The sequence below is a fragment of the Hemiscyllium ocellatum genome, chromosome 3, assembly GCF_020745735.1.
Source record: "Hemiscyllium ocellatum isolate sHemOce1 chromosome 3, sHemOce1.pat.X.cur, whole genome shotgun sequence".
Classification (NCBI taxonomy): Eukaryota; Metazoa; Chordata; class Chondrichthyes; order Orectolobiformes; family Hemiscylliidae; genus Hemiscyllium; species Hemiscyllium ocellatum.
In genome coordinates this window covers 76,599,727-76,622,328 of record NC_083403.1, presented here as the reverse complement: position 1 = coordinate 76,622,328, position 22,602 = coordinate 76,599,727, and the positions used below count along the sequence as shown (strand labels likewise).

Here is a 22,602-nt window from a genome sequence, read left to right as displayed (position 1 = left end):
CATGGACTTTACTTTTTCTGATCAGTCCACTATTTGGGACCTTGTCAGATGCCTTATTAAAATTCATATGGACACCATCCACTATGCCACCCTACTAATTCTCCTTGTTAATTACTGAGAAGAAATTAAGTTATGAAGACATGGCCTTCCCTTAATAAAAAAAAATGAACATCCCTGATCAATCCGTGACTCTCAAAATAGCAGTTTAATATTGAATAAAGTAATTTGCCCATCACTAGTCCTATGATTATATTGCCGACGCACACTCTTTATGAATAATGGCACAATGTTTGCAGACTGCTGAACTTCTTGTACCTTGCCTGTATACAGTGAAAATTTCAATATCCTCTGAGTATCTGCTATTTCACCCTGCCTCCCATTAACAGTCTAGGATAGAATTTATCTGGTGATCCATGCACCTTCAAAGAGGTCAGTCCCTCCAATATTTTCTTTCTTAATTTGATTATTTCTCTTTAACTGAAATGTCTGCAAAATACCCTTTATAATGCACGAGATGTTTAACCCTTTCCATTGTCATCATTGTTAACGTGCCTTATCTTGGCTTTGCAATATCATTTTTTCTATTGCTTTCTATACTGGCTGAAGCTTTGCAAAGTATTGCATTTTTTGATTGTCATAAATTCTGTTTTTCTGTTTTATCTTATCCTGTAGCTTCTTGTTAACAAAGGGACTGTAGATTTGGCTGTACCAACTTTTTTCTATTGGGGGACATAGCTACATTATGCTTATAGATCTCGCTTTTGAATGCTTCTCACTAATTTGCCGCTGATGTTCCTTCAAGTAGCTGTAACCACTTCAGTTTTGACGGAACATCTCTCAGCTTTATAAAGTTTGCCTTGCCCTACTTTAGAACATTTACTCCTCTTTTATCTCTAGCCCTTTCCAAAATGACTTTATTATGATAACTATTTCCAAAATATCTCACAACACCAGGTTATAGTCCAACAGGTTTAATTGGAAGCGCTAGCTTTCAGAGCACCGCTCCTTCATCAGGTGGTTGTGGAGGACACAGTTGTAAGACACAGAATTTATAGCAAAAGTTTACAGTGTGATGTAACTGAAATTAAATGTTGAAAAATTCCTTGATTGTTTAAATTTCTTATCTGTTAGAATGACCATGATAGTTTGACTTCTTTCATATGTAAATCAAAGCTTTTTTTAAAAAAATTACATTCTCAGGTGAACTGTAACAATTGGAGTCAGCCAGATAAGATGTTGAAGGTGTTAACCCCCTGTGTTCTGTCGTCTGTGCCATAATGTTTAGACTGATTCTAATCTTAAAAAGTGAGTTAACAGTCTTACATGAATTCATGCAGTTTTTGAGCAAAGTACCGTGTAACTCTGCAAGTACAAATTAACCCCACAAATGTATACGTGAAAATGTGCATGTGGGTTTTTGTGTGTGGGTGTCTGGGGTGGGGGGCTGTGAGAGAGAGTGTATATACGTGTGTGTGTGTGTGTGTGTGTGCGCGTGTGTAAAGGGGTCAAATCTGTGAGAGAATGCATACAACCCTGTCATGGTAGGTGCTGCAAGACATGTCAGAGTGTGGGCATGGATACCACCATTACATGTGGGGACACCTCCCACCATGTTTGCTTTGTTTACTATTTGCACGAGTTTCATTTATTCATACAATTCCATGGGAGTGCTGTTTTCTCGTTAGTTTCTTAAAGGGATAATGGCCCAGTTAAAAGGTATTTGACAGCTATGTACTAACTGGGGAATCTATTCAGGTCCAGGAGGTGGTTGGTCAGGGCTGATTAGTGTTATGATGTTTCATGGAAACATAATGGTGTGGATGGTATTGTACTGCGTGCTACACTTATTCACAGATAAACACTGCTGGTGGCAAGGACTGATAAGATGTGCCGATGCAGTAATGTGTTTAAAAGGATTGTTTTGATCTATCTTATGGTAAAATATACAACACAACTATGGTTTTATGAATGAACAAATGAAACCATATGATAGTAAATAATGGGCAGTAAAGAGTTATGAATGAATGAACAGGAACCAGGTATTAATGAATATAATGAGCTGGTGAGTAAGTTAATAAAGATAACTTAAAACACAATAACACACATTTTCAAGGATAGACTCACCCTCTGGTAGAGTTTCAGTGATTGAGTAAAAGCAAAATACTGCTGATGCTTTTGATTTTTAGCGAGCAGAAGAAAATGCTGGAGAAACTCAGCAGGTTGACAGCACCTGTAGCCAGAGTTAATGTCCAAGAAGAAACCGAGTTCACGTTCAAGTCCACGATGTTGATTCTTTGGAACTCTTCTACTCTGAACAAGCACCGTATTGGACTCTGAACATTGACAGCACCTGTAGCCAGAGTTAACCTGCTGAGTTTCTCCAGTATTTTCTTTGCTGGCTTAAGAGATTGAGTGGTCAGTGCAGTGTGGGCAATAACATGGAAGTCATCTGCAAACTATAGATCTCATATGGCTGTGATGGGAAGTATAGACATTACATGGAAGGAACTGAGAGAGATGAGGATCTGGGCAAAGACACCAGCACTTCAGAGCGAGAGAGAGTGAGATACAGATACAGAGACACAGAGAGAGGGAGATACACAAAGGGAGGGGCGCACGCGCACACACACACACACACACACACACACACACACACACACACACACACACACAGCGAATAAAATAGCATGAGAGGAGAGATAAGTATGGCATTGATATTACAGGCAATATCAGTTTATTTGTTGAGAAGATGCTTTTAGTCAACATGTTTCAACGTCTGTGATTTTGGAGAAAAATAAATTTCCAAACTAGAGTAGGGGGAAAGATTGATGAAAGAGGGAGCTAATTTGTGAGTAAGGATGTTGAATTTCTACTTGTTGCTATGTTCCAGTTTTTTGTTAATAGTACAAGAATAAAGTTCACATAAGTTCAGGGAACTCTAGTTACAGTAAATAAGATGTAAAAATTTGAATTAGTGATGTGGCAGGGTAGATTGGCCAAGTGAATGAGATGCATCCTAAGATATTAAGGAAAGTAAGAGTGGAAGCGGCATTCTTTCAGCATTCCCTGGATTTGGGGATGGTTTCAGAGGACTAGAGAATTGCAAACATTGCAAAAAAGTAGATTTAAAAGAAAAGGTTATAAAGATATGCTCAGTGATTACTGACCATCAGTTTAACTTCGGTGATGGAAAATCATCCAGAAATAGTTATTTGGAATAGAATTGATTGTCACATAGCAAAATATGGGTTGATTCAGAAGACTCGGGAGGATCTTTGAAGGGAAAGTTGCGCCCAACTTGCTGGAGTTGTTTTGAAGGAGTAAGGTTGAAAGTTTGGGAGAAGATTTGTAGCTCGGTTGCTCATTGCTGTGGTTCTGTTTGCCGAGTTAGGAATTTGTGTTGCAGAGTTTCGTCCCCTGTCTAGGTGACATCCTCAGTACTTGGGAGCCTCCTGTGAAGCGCTTCTGTGATCTTTCCTCCGGCATTTGTAGTGGTTTGAATCTGCCGCTTCCGGTTGTCAGTTCCAGCTGTCCTTTGCAATGGCAGATACAAATCACTATAACTGTTGGAGGAAACATCACAGATACGCTTCACAGGAGGCTCTCAAGCACTGAGGATGTCACGTAGACAGGGGATGAAACGTCTGCAACACAAATACCCAGCTCGGCGAACAGAACAAGGAGTAAGGTTTTGATGAGTAAAGCTGTTACTGTTGGACTGAGATTTGTGAAGAAAGTGATAAATCATGGAATATCAGGGACAAAAACAATATAGATACAAAATTGAGTAATATGAAATAGAGAGCAATAGCTAATGGGTGGTTCTGAGCTGGACAATTTTTTTTATAAGTGGAGGTATTGGTATCCTTGTTTTTTTTGATAAACAAATTATATGGAATTTGTTTTGCCAGGGATAGTTTCCAAGTTTGTGGTGGCATCAAATTTGGGAAAGTTGTAAGCTGTGAGGAGGACAGGGTAGAACTTAAAACATACATTATCCTGTTGTTGAAATGGGCTGATAAAATTCGATGTTGAGAAGTGTGAGGTGATGCACTTTGGTGCAAAGATGATGGATGGACAGTGTAAAATCCAAGGTAGTGAGATCTGGGTATACGTGTACAGAAGGAAAAAGTGGCAGGGAAGATAGCGAGATATGTTAATAAAGCATACAATATTCTGGACTGCAAGATGAAGGAGGTTATGCTTCAGACCCTGGTTAAACTTTGTCTAGTATTGAATATAGTTCTGGGCCCCTGCTATACAGGAAAGATGTGCATATATTGGAAAAAGTGGGATAAAAGTTTGAGAATGATTCCAGGGATAAGACATCTCAGGTAACTGAAGAAAAATGGGAGAAGTTGAGACTGTTTACTTTTAAGAGGAGAAAGGGATTTGATAGAATTTTTAAACATCATGAAGCCTGTAAGGAACTGATAGGGAAAAATGTCCCATTCATTAACAAGGATTTTGAAAACCAAAGGGCACAGTTTTACAGTATTTTGGTAAATAAACATGGAAGGCGAAAAAGACAATTTCATGCAGCAGGTGGTTTGATTTGAAATGCATTGCGTGAAAGTGTGGTGGAAGCAAATTCAGTTGAGGGAAATCAAGGGAATTTGATGATTATTTAATTGGAACTACATGCAAAGTTAATGCATAAGGATGGAATTTAGTAGCAAGTTAAAATGCCCAAAGATTCGATGCAGATAAGATGAGATAAACAGCCCCTTGCTGCGTCATAGCTTCAGAATCACAAAATTTCTGTGATTAAAATGATATTTAATACTGGCACGAGAGGACAGTTGACCTTTTGAGGTGAATAGCCATTATCAGGAATACTTTAAATGGTGCATGGACTACCAGGCATGCCTGATTGACACTGGTCTGGATTTTGAGGTGAACATTTCAGCTCTCACAGTTGAGAGTTGTATTTCATTTCACCTTGAAACACTTGCTGATTGTAATGAATCCTCTTGGTCATCCACATCTTTGGAGCTCAGTCCACAGATTCACTTTGTCGCATACATTTGGTCATATCAATGAATATAGTAGGAGTTAAGGGACAAATAAACATTGCCGCCTTGCTAATGGTCTGGAGTCACATGCAGGCCAGGCCAGGCCAGGTAAGGATAACAGATTTCCTTTCTGAAAGGACGCATGTGCGTGAACCAGGTGGGTATTATGATAGTTTGGTTGTTGCCATGAGGCTAGAATATTAATTGCTGATTTTTAAAAAAAAAAATGAATTTCTTTATTTTTCATGGTGGAATTCAAACACATTCTCAGAATACAGTTAAAAATCACGCAACTCCATGTTCTAATCCGACAGGTTTAGTTGGAAGCACTAGCTTTAAAAAACAATGTTCTGGGGTTTACATATGGAAGAACTGAAACCACAACATGGTCATTCTAAAAGATGAGATACTTAACAAACAATCCAAGTCTTTTTCCATGTATAATTACACTTGTTATATTTTGTTATAAATTCTGTGTCTAATGATCTTATACTCCACGACCACCTGATGAAGAAGCAGCGCTCTGAAAGCTAGTGCTTCCAAATAAACCTGTTGGACTATAACCTGGTGGTGTGATTTTTAACTTGTACACCCCAGTCCAACACTGGCACCTCCAAATCACAGAATATAGGCCTTCTGTTTTGGATTACTGCTCCAGTGGCATTACTACTTCACCTCTGCCTCCCCTTTAATGAAGGAAGGTATTCTATATGTCATCTTAACTAGCTTATCAGCCTGTACTGCTAACATCAGGGATCTGTCGACATTCACTTCAAGGTTTTTCAAATTTTCTGTACCTCTCATTAATTGTGTATTCCTTTGTCGAGTTTGACCTCCCTAGATACATCACCTCATGTGTCTGGATTGAACTCCAGTTGCTATTTATCAGTTTACCAGGTATCTTGTTGATATCTTTCTGCAGTCTAGAGCTATTTTCCTCAAGCTCAACTATGCAGCCATTTTATTGTGTCATCTGCAAACTTCTTGATAAGGGCCTTCGCATATGCAGGTCATTCTGGTATAATGCGCATTTCATCAACGCAAATGAGTTATAATGCAATTAATAAATTGTGAACACAGCGCAAACTGTCTGCTGAATGGATATAGTGATCTTCGATTGTGATTTCCCATGGCAGTTTTTCTTAGTGTGATTTTCTATAGCATGATGTTGCAGAGGAATGCAACTGCCATGTTATACCAGAACATACTATATATTGTATTCATTAATATATCCCACAGAAAGCATGGTCCTAATACCAAGAGCACAATGGGGCGCCACTGAAAGCAACCTTCCAGTTGTAGTTGTTCACTGCCATTTGGCCAATTCTTTATCAAGCTTGCTGCATTTCCCTATACCCTTGGTGTTTTCCAATCAAACAGATGTGTGGGACCTTGTCACAAGGCTTACTAGCTTCCACATAACCATATCAACTGTCCTACCCTGTCAATTCTCTTTGTTAATTCATCATTTAATCAAGTTCATTAGGCACTATCTTCCCTTAACAAATTCATACTGACTTTACTTGATAAATCTGTGACTTTCTAAGTGACCGATTACCCCATATCTCCAAATTGGTTCCAATGATTTGCCTACTTCTGAGGTCAGACTGCCTACCCTATAGTTGTTTAGTTATATCTAATTCTCCTTTTAAAGGAATTTAACAATCCTCTAATCCTTCAATATTATGCATATTTCCAGTGAGAATTGGAAAATAATGGAGAGACTTTGTACTATTTACCACACAGCTGCTTTCAAGAGCTTGTGGTGTATTTCATGCTGTCCTTGTAATTTATCCACTTTAAAAGGATACTAATCTCATTAATTTTCTTCCCCTCCTTCTGTTTAAGGTATCCAATATCTCATGGCCCTTATTCGTTACGATCTGTGTCTTTCCCTCTTTGCTATGTGAAACAATACGTATTCATTAAGAACCATATCAGCATCTTTAACATCTGTACATAAGGTGCCTTTTTAGTGTTTTAGGAGCTCTACTGTTTCTTTTAGTTATCCTCTTATCCTAACAAAGAGAAATTGCAAGTTTGCTTTGATTTTGTGTGCTAATATTCCCCTTGCCATTTGTTATCCAAATCTTTCTATTGATTTCACCGCTTCTATATTCCTCTTTATTTTTGTAGTGTAGATAACAGTTTGTAATAAGATTAAATATTTCTTGAGTTAATTCTTGTATAGTGAATTTAAAAGCTTCGTGGCATAATTAGCTAGAATAAATTACTCAGTGATGAGTCACCTGAAGTGGTTTGTGAATATGGCATTTGTCAGTATACTTTAATTAAAAATATCAAAATTGCAGACATTAATTCTTAACTATTTGCTTCACACTGATAATTATACATTACTTGGTGCTGTTTTAGGAATAATGCTACAAAATGTGTGTATCAGGTTTAGAAATTAATGCAAATGTATTTTGGTTTATTTACAGCTCTCTCCAAACAGATGCAATACATGACTGATATGTAATCTGGAATTAATATTCATAAATCTATTAAAGATTTTGGAAAAAGGCTACTATAAGAAAAAAAACTAATCTTCAGTGTTCAAAAAAACTGTTCCCTTTGTCAAAGCTTTTGTTGACATAACGTATTGTACAAACATGTGAATGGGTTTAACCATATCTGTTGGTATTTGTGGTTCAGCCTACTCCCTATAACTTAAAAAAAAGGCTCTGTCACAATACTCCCTTGGATTCACAATGATCAATCTATAGTGTTTGTACAATTCAAGTGGATAAATTGCAAAACTAGTGACAAAGTTTCAGAACATGTATGGGGTTGGACAACCATTGAATTTTTATTAGTGCCAGGCGAGTTGGGTGCTGACAGGAATATTGTGAAGTGAAAACAAGCAGCTAAATTGTTCTGTTTGAACTATTTTTGTTATGGTCAAACGAGACAAGAATATAAGAGCTATAATGCAGGCTGTGTAGCCAACGTAGATCGAAGTGGTCAAGCTCAGGTGCAGAATGTTGCTGAGATCTACAGGGGTAATTGGTGTAATGTCAAAGTATGTTCTGTAGGTAAAGTTTTGCCCATTTGCTTGTAGATCAGTTCAAGATGGTAAGAGCTGGGCCGAGGCTGACTACGATGAGAATTAGGAAATGGGGATGATTTGGTTCACTCTGGGGAGGCAGCCTTGAGAAATCAGAATAAAAGCAGAATTCCACAAATGCTGGAAGTCTGAGCAAACACAGAATTCTGGCGAAACTCAATAGGTCTGGCAGCAGCTGTATAGAGGGAAGAAGAGTTAATGCTTTGAATCCAGTGTGAGTTCAATTCTAAAGAAGAGTTATGATAGACTCAAAACATTTAACTCTGTGCGTGTGTCTCTCTCTCTCTCTCTCTCTGTCTCTCTCTCTCTCTGTGTCTCCACAGTTGTTGCCAGACCTACTGAATTTCACTTGCATTCTTTCTGGCTGTTCCTGAGAAATTTGGCTATATTTGAGGTTTGAAAAAAAGGATTTCAAAAGAACAGAGCAAGTACAATTGCTCTCAAAAAAGGAATCTAAGCTCCTCATAGCTTTTGTCTAAAGAAGACCTCAGAAATTGTCAATAGTTGGGAATATTTTGCTTGCTAGGTGTAGTGTAGGGCAGCGTGAGGATTTGTCCATGGACTAGGAAACACAGTATTTTTGAATCATTTAGTTTTGTTTTGTAGGTACAGATCAGTTTGCACCTTGTAGACTGAAATCTGAAAACTTCAAAATGTTATACCTAATGAGGAGGAGGCTGAGTGTTTTGATTTGTCATGACAACATATTTCTCAAGGAGATGAATGGTCAGACTTTGAGAAATTAATTTAATATTGTGTTAGTACAGATGGGGATCAAGTGACTCGACTTTGTGGCTGGTGTAACTTATGTGGAATTCTGAGAAATTTAAATCTATATGGCTAAAATGAGTCATGAATAGTAAAGGTTGGCATCTGCATTGTGTTGAATCTTTGAAAATAATGATGAATTTGTATAATTAATACATTGACTTCGGTTGACTGTGCCAAAAACATGTGTTTTTTTAAATATTGATTTTCAACAGCAATTGCTTGTTTGGCTGATGATAAATTGAAGTTGAATAGTAACAAATTTTATTTCTTACCTTTCTAGAACCACCTATGCCAATTGCACCACCTCAGTTACTTGGTGTTGGTCCGACATATTTGCTGATCCAACTCAATGCAAATTCAATTATTGGCGATGGTCCGATTATTCTGAAAGAAGTGGAGTATGGTATGACCAGTGGATCTTGGACAGAAATCCATGCTGTAAATGCAGCAACCTACAAGCTGTGGCATTTGGATCCAGATACGGAGTATGAAATCAGAGTTTTGCTGACCAGGCCTGGTGAAGGAGGAACAGGGTTACCAGGCCCCCCACTCATTACCAGAACAAAGTGTGCAGGTTAGTCCAATTCAGCTTCAAACCATGGTATTAAATGTGTAGTTTTGTTATTGCAAAATTGACAGCAGCATGAAATACAGGCTTCCCAAATTTGAATGTGAGGTGAATGTGTGTATTGTTGACATTATATTTAGAATACATCTGCTGATCAGTTGATAATCCTGCATCAGTGTTAATGCCAGTGCAGAACTGTGATATAATTAGTAAAGCTATCGAAGGAATGCATTTCTCAATAATAGAAGCATTATTGACTGGTAATAAATCAAAATATTGGAAAAGTTGAAACAAACATTTATATCAATATCTTAAAGGTTTCTATGGAAAAAGTCAAGTACAAAATAATTTGTACATTTAATGTCTTTAAATGATTAGATGATGTGTAATCCTAGCCATTTACAGAAAGTAGAATTCTGTCCCCTCCGCATGGTATTGCTTTGCTTAAATACTATTCATAAATTTATAGCTTTTCGCTGTGTTTTGTAGCGTTTTACTTTTCTACGTAAATCCAGTTTTCTGACTGGCAAATGAAACAAAGGGTTTTGCAGGCAGACAAGAAGGAAGAGGCCACAATCAGATCAACCATGATCTAGAATTATAATTGGGTTTCTTGTCATATATATTCACCTGGTTGCAGTGAAAAGTTTATAAAGTTGCCGGTATCTGTGGCATCAAAGGAACAAAGGTACCTTGGTAGAGATTCCTTTGAAAGAACCAGAAAAATCAAAAAGTAAAAAGTCCAACATTACAGACCTTCGTGCAATAGAATCCCGACAGTATGGAAGCAGGCCATTTGGCCCATCGAGTCCAAACCGACCACTGAAGAGCATTATGCCCAGAGCTCCACTCCCATGCCCTATCCCTGTAACCCTGCATTTCCCATGGCTAACCCACCTAGCACTGTGGGCAATTTAGTATGGTCAAACCGCAGGACTGCACATCTTTGGACTGGGGGAGGAAAATGGAGCACCGACATAGACAATTGCCGGAGGCTGAAATTGAACGTGGGTCCCTGGAGTTGTGAAACCGCAGTGCTAACCACTGAGCCATCTTGCCATCTTCAGTACAAAATGTATCTAGGTACAAGACCTTAGGAATTACTTGGAAGAATAAAAGGTTCAGAATTACAGTCCTTCCAAGCAGAGGAGACAGAGCAGACAAGTGTGCACTGGGACTTGCCTTGAGACGCAAACAGGCCTCGCTTCCAGTCCTTCATCTTGATGGATTCTCCATGAGGCTCTGGAGGCTGGGAGTCCACCCTGGCTTTGCCTGGAGGCCGGCGGGTCCGCCCTGGCTTTGCCTGGAGGCCGGCGGGTCCGCCCTGGCTTTGCCCGGTGTCCCTCAAATGTCAGAGTAGGCTTGATGGCCTGAATGGCCTATTGCTCCCAATTCATATGTTTATATGCTCTCTGCTGATTTTGTGTTTGGCCAGTGTTGTAGTGGTAAGGCCATAAGAATTTGGAATGGAAGAAAGCCATTCGGCCCCTTGGGCCTGCTCTGCTGTTCGATAGAATCATGGCTGATCCGACATTCCACATGTCCACTTTCCTGCCTTTGAACTAAACTAAAGTTTAAAATGTTCACATTTTTTTATTTGATTTATTTTCCAATTTTCTCTCCTCAACAAGAAGTGATACCTTGGCCTGCGTCTCTTAATAATTTAAATACAACCTTAAGTGCTATGCTTGGGATTTATTTTTGAAATAACTACAAAGAATTGAGTTGTTCAATTCCAATGAAAAGCCAGTTGTAATCCAGGTAGAATTACTTTACATCTTGCATTCAATTATTCCTACTCCACAAGGAGTATGCTTGCAATTTTTTTGTTGTAAAGCACCTTAATTGTAAACATTAGTTCTTGAACAAAATGCCAAATTGAGCATTTATGTGTTTTACTGCTACTTCTGCTCTGAATTCCTGAACTTTTGTTCACCCACTCATCGTCCATCCCATATTATTAACCAGAATTGTCAGGATTGGAGAATTGTGTTGCTACAATTCAGAGAGGGCGCGTAACTTAAGAAATTTAAGGCATATATGTTGTTATGATTGTGGTAAAATTTGGTTTGCCAATTCTTTGGCTTCCATTATTGGACTTAAATCGCTGAGACCTTCATTGACTATGAAATGATTTTGAAAAAGGAAAGTCAGTGACTTAAAAGGTTGTAGCAGTCAGCTATTTAGAGGTTGAGCTGAGTTTTTAAAAAATTAATAAGAAAGAGCCAGTCTGCGCTGAACTTAATATAATTATCACAACACATTGAAACAGGAAACAGAAAGTCTCCTGGTTGACTTTCATGTTCATGGATAGGTTTCACTTAATAAACTGTCCACAAGTTTATTCAGCTTGGAAACCCAATGAAGCCAGGCATGGGAATGCTCAGGGGTTCTGGGTATTTCCAGCAACTGATTTGGTAGGTCAACAGAGAGAAAAAAATGGATTTGTAACTGCCGAAATGGAAGATTCCCATTTTCTCTTGACCTCAAAAGACAATGGCCAGTGACAAAGCAAACTGGAGAAGCATCTGTTCAGTGATAAATCAAAACACCTATAATTTGTGCTACCTGTTGAGGTGCATCACCACCATTCCCTCCCAACAACGTGGTTGCACTATCCATTGGAGAGTCTGTGCTTCATATGAGTACAGATGCTTGACTTGTGGTTTAGGGGAACCTTAGGGGCTTGTCTTGCAAATAAAAGGATTAGACTGGGAAAAATAAATTGTTCCTTTACAAGTTGTTTTAATATCAATACAAGATGTTTGTATCTGATACAAATGCTTTCTTGATCAGGACATGGTCACTGACAAAATAGAGTTAAAGGGATTGTCCTGGAAAGAATTAGAGTCATACGGTCACAGATGTACAGCATGGAACAGACCATTTGGTCCAACTTGTCCATGCCGATCAGATATCCCAACCAGCACTTGCTCATATCCCTCCAAACCCTTCCTGTTCCTATACCCATCCAGATATCTTTTAAGTGACGCAGTGGTATAAAAACGATACTGAGACACCTACAGAGGCTGAATTCTGTATGAATCCCAGAACACCAAATTGCAAAATACCTAGAGGTGTACATTGAGTGAACTGAAACAGATAAAATCAGAACAGCAATGATTCAAACTGGAATTCCAGCACAAAAGAGAAAGAGATTCCCTGGAACAAGGACAAGGAGGAGAGAGAGGGAGGAAGATATTAGAATGAGAGAAGGGGAAGGGATGAGAATGTGTGAGAGAGAGAGAAGCAAGAACAAGTATGGGGGGAGTGGGAGATGGAAAGAAAGGAGAGAATTTTGGGAAGGAGAAAGAGAGTTCAAGTTGAGACAACTTCAATATGAAAGGAAAATTCCAATTGATGCGACAATCGTACCTGACTCTCAAACATAAGGGCTATCTAATGTTGACTGGAGCGATGGAACAATGGGTAACTGGCCCCAGGTAGCTTTTCTGGCTGATGGCTAAGATTTGGCACACAGACCCATAAACCCAAGTAGCTTTACGTCTAGAAAGTAAACCAGTATCAGGGAGTGATAAATGTGAGGCAAATACCACCAGACAAGTTGTAGAAAAGAATATTCAAGTAGAGAAAATAGAGCTATCCATAATTGTCAAAGAAGGTATCTCAATGGAATACAGGTGGAAACTTCCCCCAAATGTTGCCACTGTGGGAACCCAAGGTGCACAAAGCAGAATTTTTAGTTCTGGCATCCTCTAGAAACACAAGCTGTTGAATTCAAGGTGTTCAGTATTTGCTCAGGCATAACTGTTGATTAGGATAGCTATCATGAGTTTATGTCCAGAGCAACAACGACTACTGGATTGTTTTATGTATCCAAGCAGAAAATCAAGCTTTGTCCAAGTCAGTGGATGTTTACAGAGCTTTCTGTCTGAGAAAGTGAAAAATTTCCATTTAAGCAAGTTGACTTCCAATGCGCTGATAAAAGGGCTCATGAGAAACAGTATGGCGATGCCACTGGTTAAAGTTTACTCAGAAAGCAGACTTGTTACAGGCCTTGTAACAGTGGGTGTAGTTCCAAGCTTGCTAATGCCAGCAATAGGACATTTACTGGAGAGACATTGGCCTGAAACAGGAAACAGCTGTCTGGTTTAACTAGAATGGCTGGGGAAAACCAGCAGCCAGCAGCTGAAAGGTCAAGAACTGAGAAAGTTTCAGAAGTCCTAAAACAGGTATTTAGAACATTAGTGGGTCCAGAAAGGTAGCTTCAATAAAATGAACAGGAAGCAGTTGAGAGGCTAAGACCCAAGAAAGCATTGAAAGGCTTTTGCCCAAAACGTCAATTTTCCTGCTCCTTGGATGCTGCCTGACCCTGGTGTGCTTTTCCAGCATCACTCTAATCCAGACCCAAGAAAGCATTGAAGGCCCAGCAGGGGGCAGTAGAACCCATGAGGTTTGAAGTAACTCAAGATGGGTCACCAGAATTAAAAAGGTTAAAATCCAGCCTGCAGTTGTCAGGAAGGGTTAGGGCAGAACAAATGGAGTTCAAAGGGCCAGATTTGTCCAGTAAATAAAACAAAACATAAACCAAGAGAACGTGACAAAAGATACGGGGAAGACCCAGAGATACAGTTGATGGACACCATTATGGTCAGTTCACAGGGGAACCAGTGGATTTTTCAGGTAGGGTAAATGTGAAGATGAAGCCTCACTTAAAAGAGGAGGCCCAGGAGGATACAGCAGAAGCCTGAATGTCCACCTGAGGGCATTTGTGTTCAAAGAAAAGTGGGAGTGATCAGGGGAAGACCCACTCTGCCCCACAGCAGATGACACTGATGGTAACCACCAGGATACCAGTGAGCTGAAAACATGGTAGACCACTGATCAAAGAAACAGAACAAGTTTTTAAACCTCAACCAAAGTGCAGGATGCAAGTTCAGAAACCTGATGAGAGGCAAGCAAGCAACTACCACCAAATAACCTCTGTGAAAGAAAATAAGTAAAATTGGCTGAATCTAGTATGTTGATTATGAAACTTGGGCTGTTGAAAATCAGACGTGTGTTCCCAAAAAGGAGTTTTGAGCCCATGTTAGGATGAAGAGAGTGAATACAGAATGTGTGCGCTTGTTGTCTGTTCTTGTAATGTTACTTCGCACATCCCTTGTAGCAGAACGCTCCCTCCAAAGCAGACAGGAGAAATATTGTTCATGTACTTTTAGGGTGGAGAAATATTATGATAGTGATAAAATATGAGCCATCAGTGATTCAACCGATCGTTTGCTTTCAATACCTCGGATTTCCACAGGTTGAAACGGTTTTAGAAAAGGATCACACCAAACAGCTGCAGTCCTCAGCTGGTAACGGGTTGTGCACCTCATGAAACCTCCCTTGAAAAACATGTCCCAGTCTGAGCTGAACTTAATCTCATGATCAAAACACGTTAAAACTCACTTATCTTCTGTTTGATTTGCACCTTAATGGATAACTTTTACATGTTGGGCAAGAAAAACACTTGCCTGCAAGTTTAACCAAATTGGAGAAACAATAAAGACAGTGTTTAAAAGGAATGGAGCTGACTCACTCCCCCTCCCCAACATGGTTGTAACAATTGATCTACTACTTCAAGGTGATCTCCTTCTGATTTTACACCAGCAATCTTGTTTTGAACTTTGCTATTGATTTATTTTATTCATTCCATGAATATTTCCTGCATTTTAAAGCACAACGCTGTTTTGTTTAAAACCATGAGATTTTGAGAGTCGCCGAACTCTGTAGAGTTTTCTGTTCAGCAGAGTTTAAGTTTTATATCAGTTAACACTTCAACGTACTCGCCTACATAATACCCTTCTTGATAAGCAATTTATGATTTTAAAATTCACGTTCAGTGCCGGGGTATTTCCCAGTAATGCAATCATATTACACCTAGTTTTGCACTCTCCCTTTTTTGCATAATTTTGAAGTTTGAAGTCCCAAGTTGGTATAAATTTTTTATACAAATGATTAATTTCCTGAAAGATGACCTTGATTACAGGAATGCGAATAGTGAGGATGAGTAAGGGCTAGTCTGTTCACTGTACCTATCCCTTGGGTGCCATAATTTTTCCAACCTAGCACATTATTACATTTTCTAGAGGTTCAAGGTCTGCTTCTTAACTGCCCTGCTTTGCAGGCTATTCCTGCCATTTATCAGTATTCAACTGAATAAATTAGTTCTGATGCTATCAGATTTAAAGTAACTCCTCATTTTTATGCTTATGATCTCTAATCCTGCTTTCTTCAGGCAATATATTTCTGGATTTCTCTTGTCTTTGGAAAGGTCCGATCAATCCAAACTGGATGTGCTATAGTTTTCATACACTAACGGCTGCCTGCTTACTTTAAGGAGAGCCAAACTGTAAACAGCCTCAATGGTTTGTTTGATTCCATGTTGATCCTCAGAACTCTGTATGCAGTTAGTATTCTGTTAAGTATCAACATTTATTTATTCCAGATTCAGCCTTATTTTCTTCTACGGTTGCTAAGTTATCTATATTTTGTGGCTTTCTGACTTAAAAGTTTATGGCTTTTCTCACAGTCCACCAACTTCTGCCTTACCTAGATTGCAACTTGCTCAAGACTCCACCCAAATCCTCTTTCATGTTATGGTTTCTTTATCCATTGTCATACCTTTATTGGGTTCCTGTACCTGTGCTTTTTCAGTATCACGTGTCACATTTCATTCATCTCCCCATATGCAAAAATGTTTGTCATAAAGTAACCAGACCAAGGTTACCATTAGCATTCAGACCAAGAAAAATAATCTCACTTCTATCTCGTCTTCCATCACCCACTTACATTATCCAGTGAAAGCAGAATAGTAAGGCTTGTATCCAGTTCAGATATGCCACTAGACTTTGTTGAAACTCAGTGGATGATTTAAAAAGAGAACTGCACTCTTAAATTTCCGCATTTCTCTCTGAAAACCGGGAGAGTTATTTTCCTGTAGAAAGGATTTTGGGTAATCCAAGATGGAGGGTAAAAAAATAATTCTAGCTCTTACATGCTGCTCCTTCTTTGAGGCATTTCAGGTGTTGGAGGTGATTTCTTCGAATTCCAGAAGCAGCAATTATTGTGTTATATGCTGTTGCAATTGTTTTGCAACTTTGAAAATAAATGTCAAAACAACAGCAAAGGGAGACCGAAAGACCAAGGCAGCAAGCACCTTGTCTGGAAGGGAGAGAGAGAAAGAAACCCACACTGCGAACTGACACTGCAGTGAATCTGACAAACAGTGAAATTCACAACTGATCTTGGAGGAACCTGTTTGGGAGAGGTCACAGCACAAACAGATGAGTAAATAGTTTTAAGTACAGCATTGCTGTAAGTCTACAATAGTGAGTAGAGTAGGTTCTTTCTAACAGTTGAAGTTCTAAATTGGAGGAAGGCTAATTTTGACAGTAATAGGCAAGAACTAAGCTAAGATGTTCACCGGTAAAGGGACAGCTGGAAAGTGGGAAGCTTTCAGAAAATAGATAGTGAGAATCCAGAGACAGTATATTCCTGTTGGGGTGAAAGGAAAGGCTGGTAGGCTTACGGGATGCTGGATAACAAGAGAAATTGAGAATTTAGTTAAGAACAAGGAGGAAGCATATGTCAGGTATAGACAGGATAGATCGAGTGAACCCTTAGAAGAGTATAAAGGCAGTAGGAGCATACTTAAGAGGGAAATCAGGAGAACAAAAATGGGACATGAAGTAGCTTTGACACATAGAGTTAAGGAGAATCCAAAGGGTTTTTACAAATAAATTAAGAACAAAAGGGAAACTAGGGAGATAATAGGGTCCGTCAGAGATCAACAAGGCAGTCTTTGTATGGAGCCGCAGGAGATGGGGGAGATAGCAAATGAGTATTTTGCATCAGTGTTTACTGTGGAGAGGGACATGGAAGATACAGAATATAGGGAAATAGATGGTGACATCTTTGAAAATGTCCACATTATAGAGGAGGAAGTGCTGGCCATCTTGAAACCCATAACAATGGATAAATTCCCAGGACCTGATCAGGTGTACCCTAGAACTCTGTGGGAAGCTAGGGAAGTGATTGCTGGGCCTTTGCTGAGATATTTGTATCATCGATTGTCACAGGTGAGGTGCTAGAAGACTGGAGGTTGGCTAACGCGATGCCATTATTCAAGAAAGGTGATAAGGACAAGACAAGGAACTATAGACTGGTGAGCCTGATGTCTGTGGTGGGCAAGTTGTTGGAAGGAATCCTGATGGACAGGATTTACACATATTTGGAAAGGCAAGGGATAGTTAACATGGCTTTGTGCATGTGAAAACACATCTCAAAATATATTGAGTCATTTGAAAAAGTAACAAAGAGGATTGATGAGGGCAGAGCGGTGTGCGAGATGTGTTTGGACTTCAGTAAGGCAGTCAACAAGGTTCCCCATGGGTGACTGGTTAGCAAGGTTAGATCTCATGGAATGCAGGCAGAACTCGCCATTTATGGATACAGAACTGACTTGAAGGTAGAAGACAGAGAATCGTGATGGATGGTTGCTTTTCAGACTGGAGGCCTGTGACCAATGGGGTGCCACAAGGATTGGTGCTGGGCCACTTTTCGTCTTTGATGTAAATGATTAGGATATGAACATAGGAGGTATAGTTGGTAAGTTTACAGATGACACCAAAATTGGAGGTGTCATGGACAGCAAAGAAGTTTACCTCTGATTACAACAGGATCTTGGTTAGGTGGACTAATGGGCTGAGGAGTGGCAGATGGAGTTTAGTTTAGATTAATGTGAGATGCTGCATTTTGGGAAAGCAAATCTTAGCAGGACTTATACACTTAATGGTAAGGTCTGAGGGAGTGTTGCTGAACAAAGAGGCCTTGGAGTACAGATTCATAATTCCTTGAAAGTAGGGTTGCAGGTAGATAGGATAGTGAAGAAGGCGTTTGGTATGGTTTCCTTTATTGGTCAGAGTATTGAGTACAGGAGTTGGGAGGTCATGTTGCAGCTGTACAGGACATTGGTTAGGCCACTGTTGGAATATTGCATGCAATTCTGGGCTCCTTCCTGTCGGAAAGATGTTGTGAAACTTAAAAGGGTTCAGAAAATATTTACAAAGAGCATGCCAGAGTTGGAGGATTTGAGTTATAGGGAGAATAGGCTGTGGGGCTGTTTTCCCTGGCATTTCGGAGCCTGAGGGGTGACCTTGAAGAGGTTTATAAAATCATGAGGGGCATAAATAGGATAAATAGGCAAAGTCTTTTCCCTGGGGTGTGGGAGTCCAGAACTCGAGGGCATAGAGTCAGAGTCATAGAGATGTACAGCACGGAAACAGACCCTTCGGTCCAACTCGCCCATGCTGACCAGATATCCCAATCTAATCTGGTCCCGTTTGCCAGCACTTGGCCCATTTCCTTCTAAACCCTTCCTATTCACATACCCATCCAAAATCCTCTTAAATATTGCAATTCTACCAGCCTCCACCACTTCCTCTAGGTTTAGGGTGAGAGGGGAAAGATATAAAAGAGATCTAAGGGGCAACTGTTTCACACAGAGGGTGGTGTGTGTATGGAATGAGCTGCCAGAGGACGTGGTGGAGGCTGGTACACTTGCAACATTTAACAGGCATTTAGATGGGTATGTGAATAGGAAGGGTTTAGAAGGAAATGGGCCAAGTGCTGGCAAATGGTTAGGTTGGGATATCTGGTTGGCAAGGGCGAGTTGGACCGAAAGGTCTGTTTCCGTGCTGTACATCTCTATGACTCTGACTCTGTGTGTGAGGAAAGGACATCATAAAAGATGTTTGGTTTTATTGATGTTTGTAGGGGATAAGTAATGAGCAATATTTTCGAAATGTTATACATTTTCAAACATTGCAAGTTTTGATGCATATTGAAGTTGCATGGATTAAAATTTTTTTAAATGGTTTTCAGTGTCATTAAGCAGAACCCACTAACTTCCACCATTGTCTATTCAGATTTAACATTACTATTATATGTGCATGTACATACAACAGATGCAGAAAACACAAGTGGAGACGGGATCAAAGAATATATTTAGAGCTACTAAGTCAGTAAATGACAGGTGTAATGAAGAAACTGCAGTACCAGGCTTTATAGGTAGTGAACCAGATAATTGCCTGCAGTCCCAACGCCAGCACACTGAAATTATCATACGTTCTACCTCTGCTCCCAGATTCGAATGTTTCAACAGGTTGACCAACGTAGTGGCCTTTCTAAAGCTTCTGCTGACCGTAATTTCTATGGCATTTCCAGGGAGATTGAATAGTGGAATTAGAAATTTTTGTAAAGCTTTGAAATTCAACTCTGCTTGAGACTGCATCAGAGCCCTCCAGGATAATCTGGTTAAATCAGCACCTTATGATTACTGGCAAGCAACTGTTCCTGACTTTGGAGATCTCACCTGATGGTGCATGCTTGAGAAGCCTGTAAATGTGCATTACTTTGACTCTTGCTATTCTGTGCCAAGCACTGTCAATAGCTCAAGGAATGTATCTTGGCAATGCTAAACCGGGCGTAATGCCAGCTGTGTTGCTCTTGTTCAGTGTCACATCGGTTAATGGAGGTGGAGTAGGAGGGAGAGCAAGGAGGCTGTAGCTCAAGTGCTGTCAAAAGTGGAAAATGGCAGATAATTTGCTCTTCACCCTTACATTATTGAATCTTACAAGCAAAACTCCTGACTATTAGAAGCTGCTTTGCCATTCCCTGTCCAATCAGTTTAATGAAAGCAAAGCCGTGCAAGTGCTGGATATCTGAAATAAAATAGCAGAAGGTGATCCAGGTTCTCCGTAGGTATGGTAGCATTTGTGGAGGCAGAATTACTGTTTCAAATTTGTTCTTCAGAACTGAGTTCAGTGTGATATGTCATCAAAAGCTCATCAATCACTAAATATCACACCAAGATTGCAAACTGTCTGGTTCAGACTTTTGCTGGGAAGATGCCTTTATGGTTCCCAGTACTTAATCTAGAATATGACTGTTGAAGGTGAGTTTACAGGTTGGTGCTGATTTGTAGATCTGGATGCAAAATTATACAATTGTGGAAAATGTATCAGTCAGCAATGTTGTGGAAACATGCTAAACCACAGAGCAAGACCCATTTACCTTATTTACCTTTTCTATAGATAGAGCTTGGGCAATTTTCTATTCATTCAAAGATGAGGGTATTGCTTTGTGGACTTGTAAAACTTTGTCCTTGATATTTAAAAATTGTTGACAAGGCCAGCATTTACTGTCCATCCCAAATTTCCCTTTAGAGGGTTTTGGTGTGTGGTGACCTTGAACCCCACTTGTGATGTAGATGACATTCACAGTGATATTGGGATGAGAGTTCCAAGATCTTCCTTTAGTATTCACAAGGGAACAGCAATGAAGATCTAAGTCAGAGTGACGTGTGACTTGGAGTGGAACCTGCATGTGGTGATGTTGCCATGCTCATTGCCCTTTCCCTTGCCATTTTCAGCAGTAGAGATTACTGGTTTGGAAGGTATTGTCAGAGGAGCCTTGGTGAATTGCTTGAATGATCTTGTATATGATAGACATCTTGACCGTGATGCCAGTAGATGCAGGGAGAGAATATTGAAGGTACTGAATGGGCTAACAGTCTAGTGAGGGGAAATTTGAGCTTTTTGAGTGTTAAAGCTGCGCCTCATCCAATGGGAAGCATTTCATCACCTTTGTGACTTGTTCTTTGTAGATGGTAGACAGACCTTAGAGAAAGTGAAGATTGCAGATGCTGGAGTTCAGAGTCAAGAGCGGGGTGCTAGAAAAGCACAGCAAGTAAGGCAGCATCCGAGCAGCAGGAGAATTGAAGTTTCAGGCAAGAGAAAAGATATGATTCCACCTCTGTTCGTTTATAGTCCTCCTCTAATGCAGTTTTTCCATGAGCCATTGGTTATATCTGAGCTCGGGCTAGTTTCTGCAGAGTTCCTGCTCTCCGACCCGTTCTTGGTGTCATAGTGTTTAACTTTAAACTTGATTTTTGGTGACCTCCAGTTAGTGGGAGGATCAATAACACTGATACCATTGAATCTCAGTGAAATAGTTAGGTCCTCTTTCTTTGGAGTTGGTCATTTCCTAACACTTGTTTGATCTGAATGCTCCTTGTCACTTATCAGCCCAAGCTTGAAAGGTTTTTGCTGCTTTTGGCACTGACTGCGTCATTATCAGAAAGGTGGCAAATCACGCTGAATACTGCATGACCATCTTTCAACATCCTCACTTCTGACACTACTGTGAAGACAAGTCATTGATGGAGCAATAGAAGATGGCTGGGGCTGAGGTACTGCTATGAGAAACTTGTGTACCTGTTTCTCTGAAGAGGAGCAGAATGACAACAGTCTGGGTCTGACATAGAAATCACTTCTGAGAAAGAAGTAACCATGCATGGTTACACTGTTAAACATTGGAGCAGAACCTTTGATTTCCACAAAGTTTAACACGGAACTTGCCGATTTAAACATGTTTTCATATTATTCTTTCATTTGCTGTGCCTTGAATATTCAGTGTGTTGGAGGTAATTAGCAAAGACGAGCTGAATTTTGGCTTCATAACAAATATCTTGGATTGATTGCATTGCCTTAGCCTTCACAAAGTATACAGAAGCTGCAGGAATGTCGAATGGAAATTTAAAACCTCCAATTTCTGTCCATTAATATTGAGGAGGATATGAATTAGGATGAGATTTATGAACTTGAAAGCTCTAAAGTAAAATCATAGAGAATCAATGAAATGTAACTTGCTTGACATTCAAGGTTTGTGTAATAATTTGTAGCTTGGGTGCTGGTTGCCATAGTTGTGAGTTTGTTTGCTGAGCTAGGAGGTTGATTTGCAGACATTTTGTCCCCTGTCTTGGTGACATCTTCAGTGCTTTGGAGCCTTCTGTGAAGAGCTGCTGTATTGTGTCTTCTGGAATTTATTTAATTCTGTTTCTGCTGGTTCTGTTTGCTGGTTTCGGTTGTTCGTTGTAGTGGCTGGTATATTGGGTGCAGGTCAATGTGCTTGTTGATAGAGTCCTTGGATGAGTGCCACGCTTCTCGGAATTCACTGGTTGTCCTCTGTTTGGCTTGTCTTATGATCGTTGTGTTGGCCCAGTCAAAATTGTGGTCCGTTTTCATTTGTGTGTATGGCTACTCAGGACAGCTGGTCATGGCCTTTACTGCCGAGCTGGTATTCATGGATGCGGATTGCTAGTTGTCTGCCTGTTT

General features: G+C 39.8%; 1 protein-coding gene across 2 annotated transcripts in view; it reads left to right on the top strand.

Annotated features, from left to right (window-relative positions):
* ptprk (protein tyrosine phosphatase receptor type K) overlaps positions 1-22,602 on the top strand; it is a 610,797-nt gene that overhangs the window by 287,665 nt on the left and 300,530 nt on the right. For both annotated transcript variants that reach the window (XM_060851099.1, XM_060851091.1), the window contains exon 7: positions 9,134-9,427. In XM_060851099.1, coding sequence (XP_060707082.1) covers positions 9,134-9,427 — 294 coding nt within the window. The remainder of the gene's footprint in view (positions 1-9,133; positions 9,428-22,602) is intronic.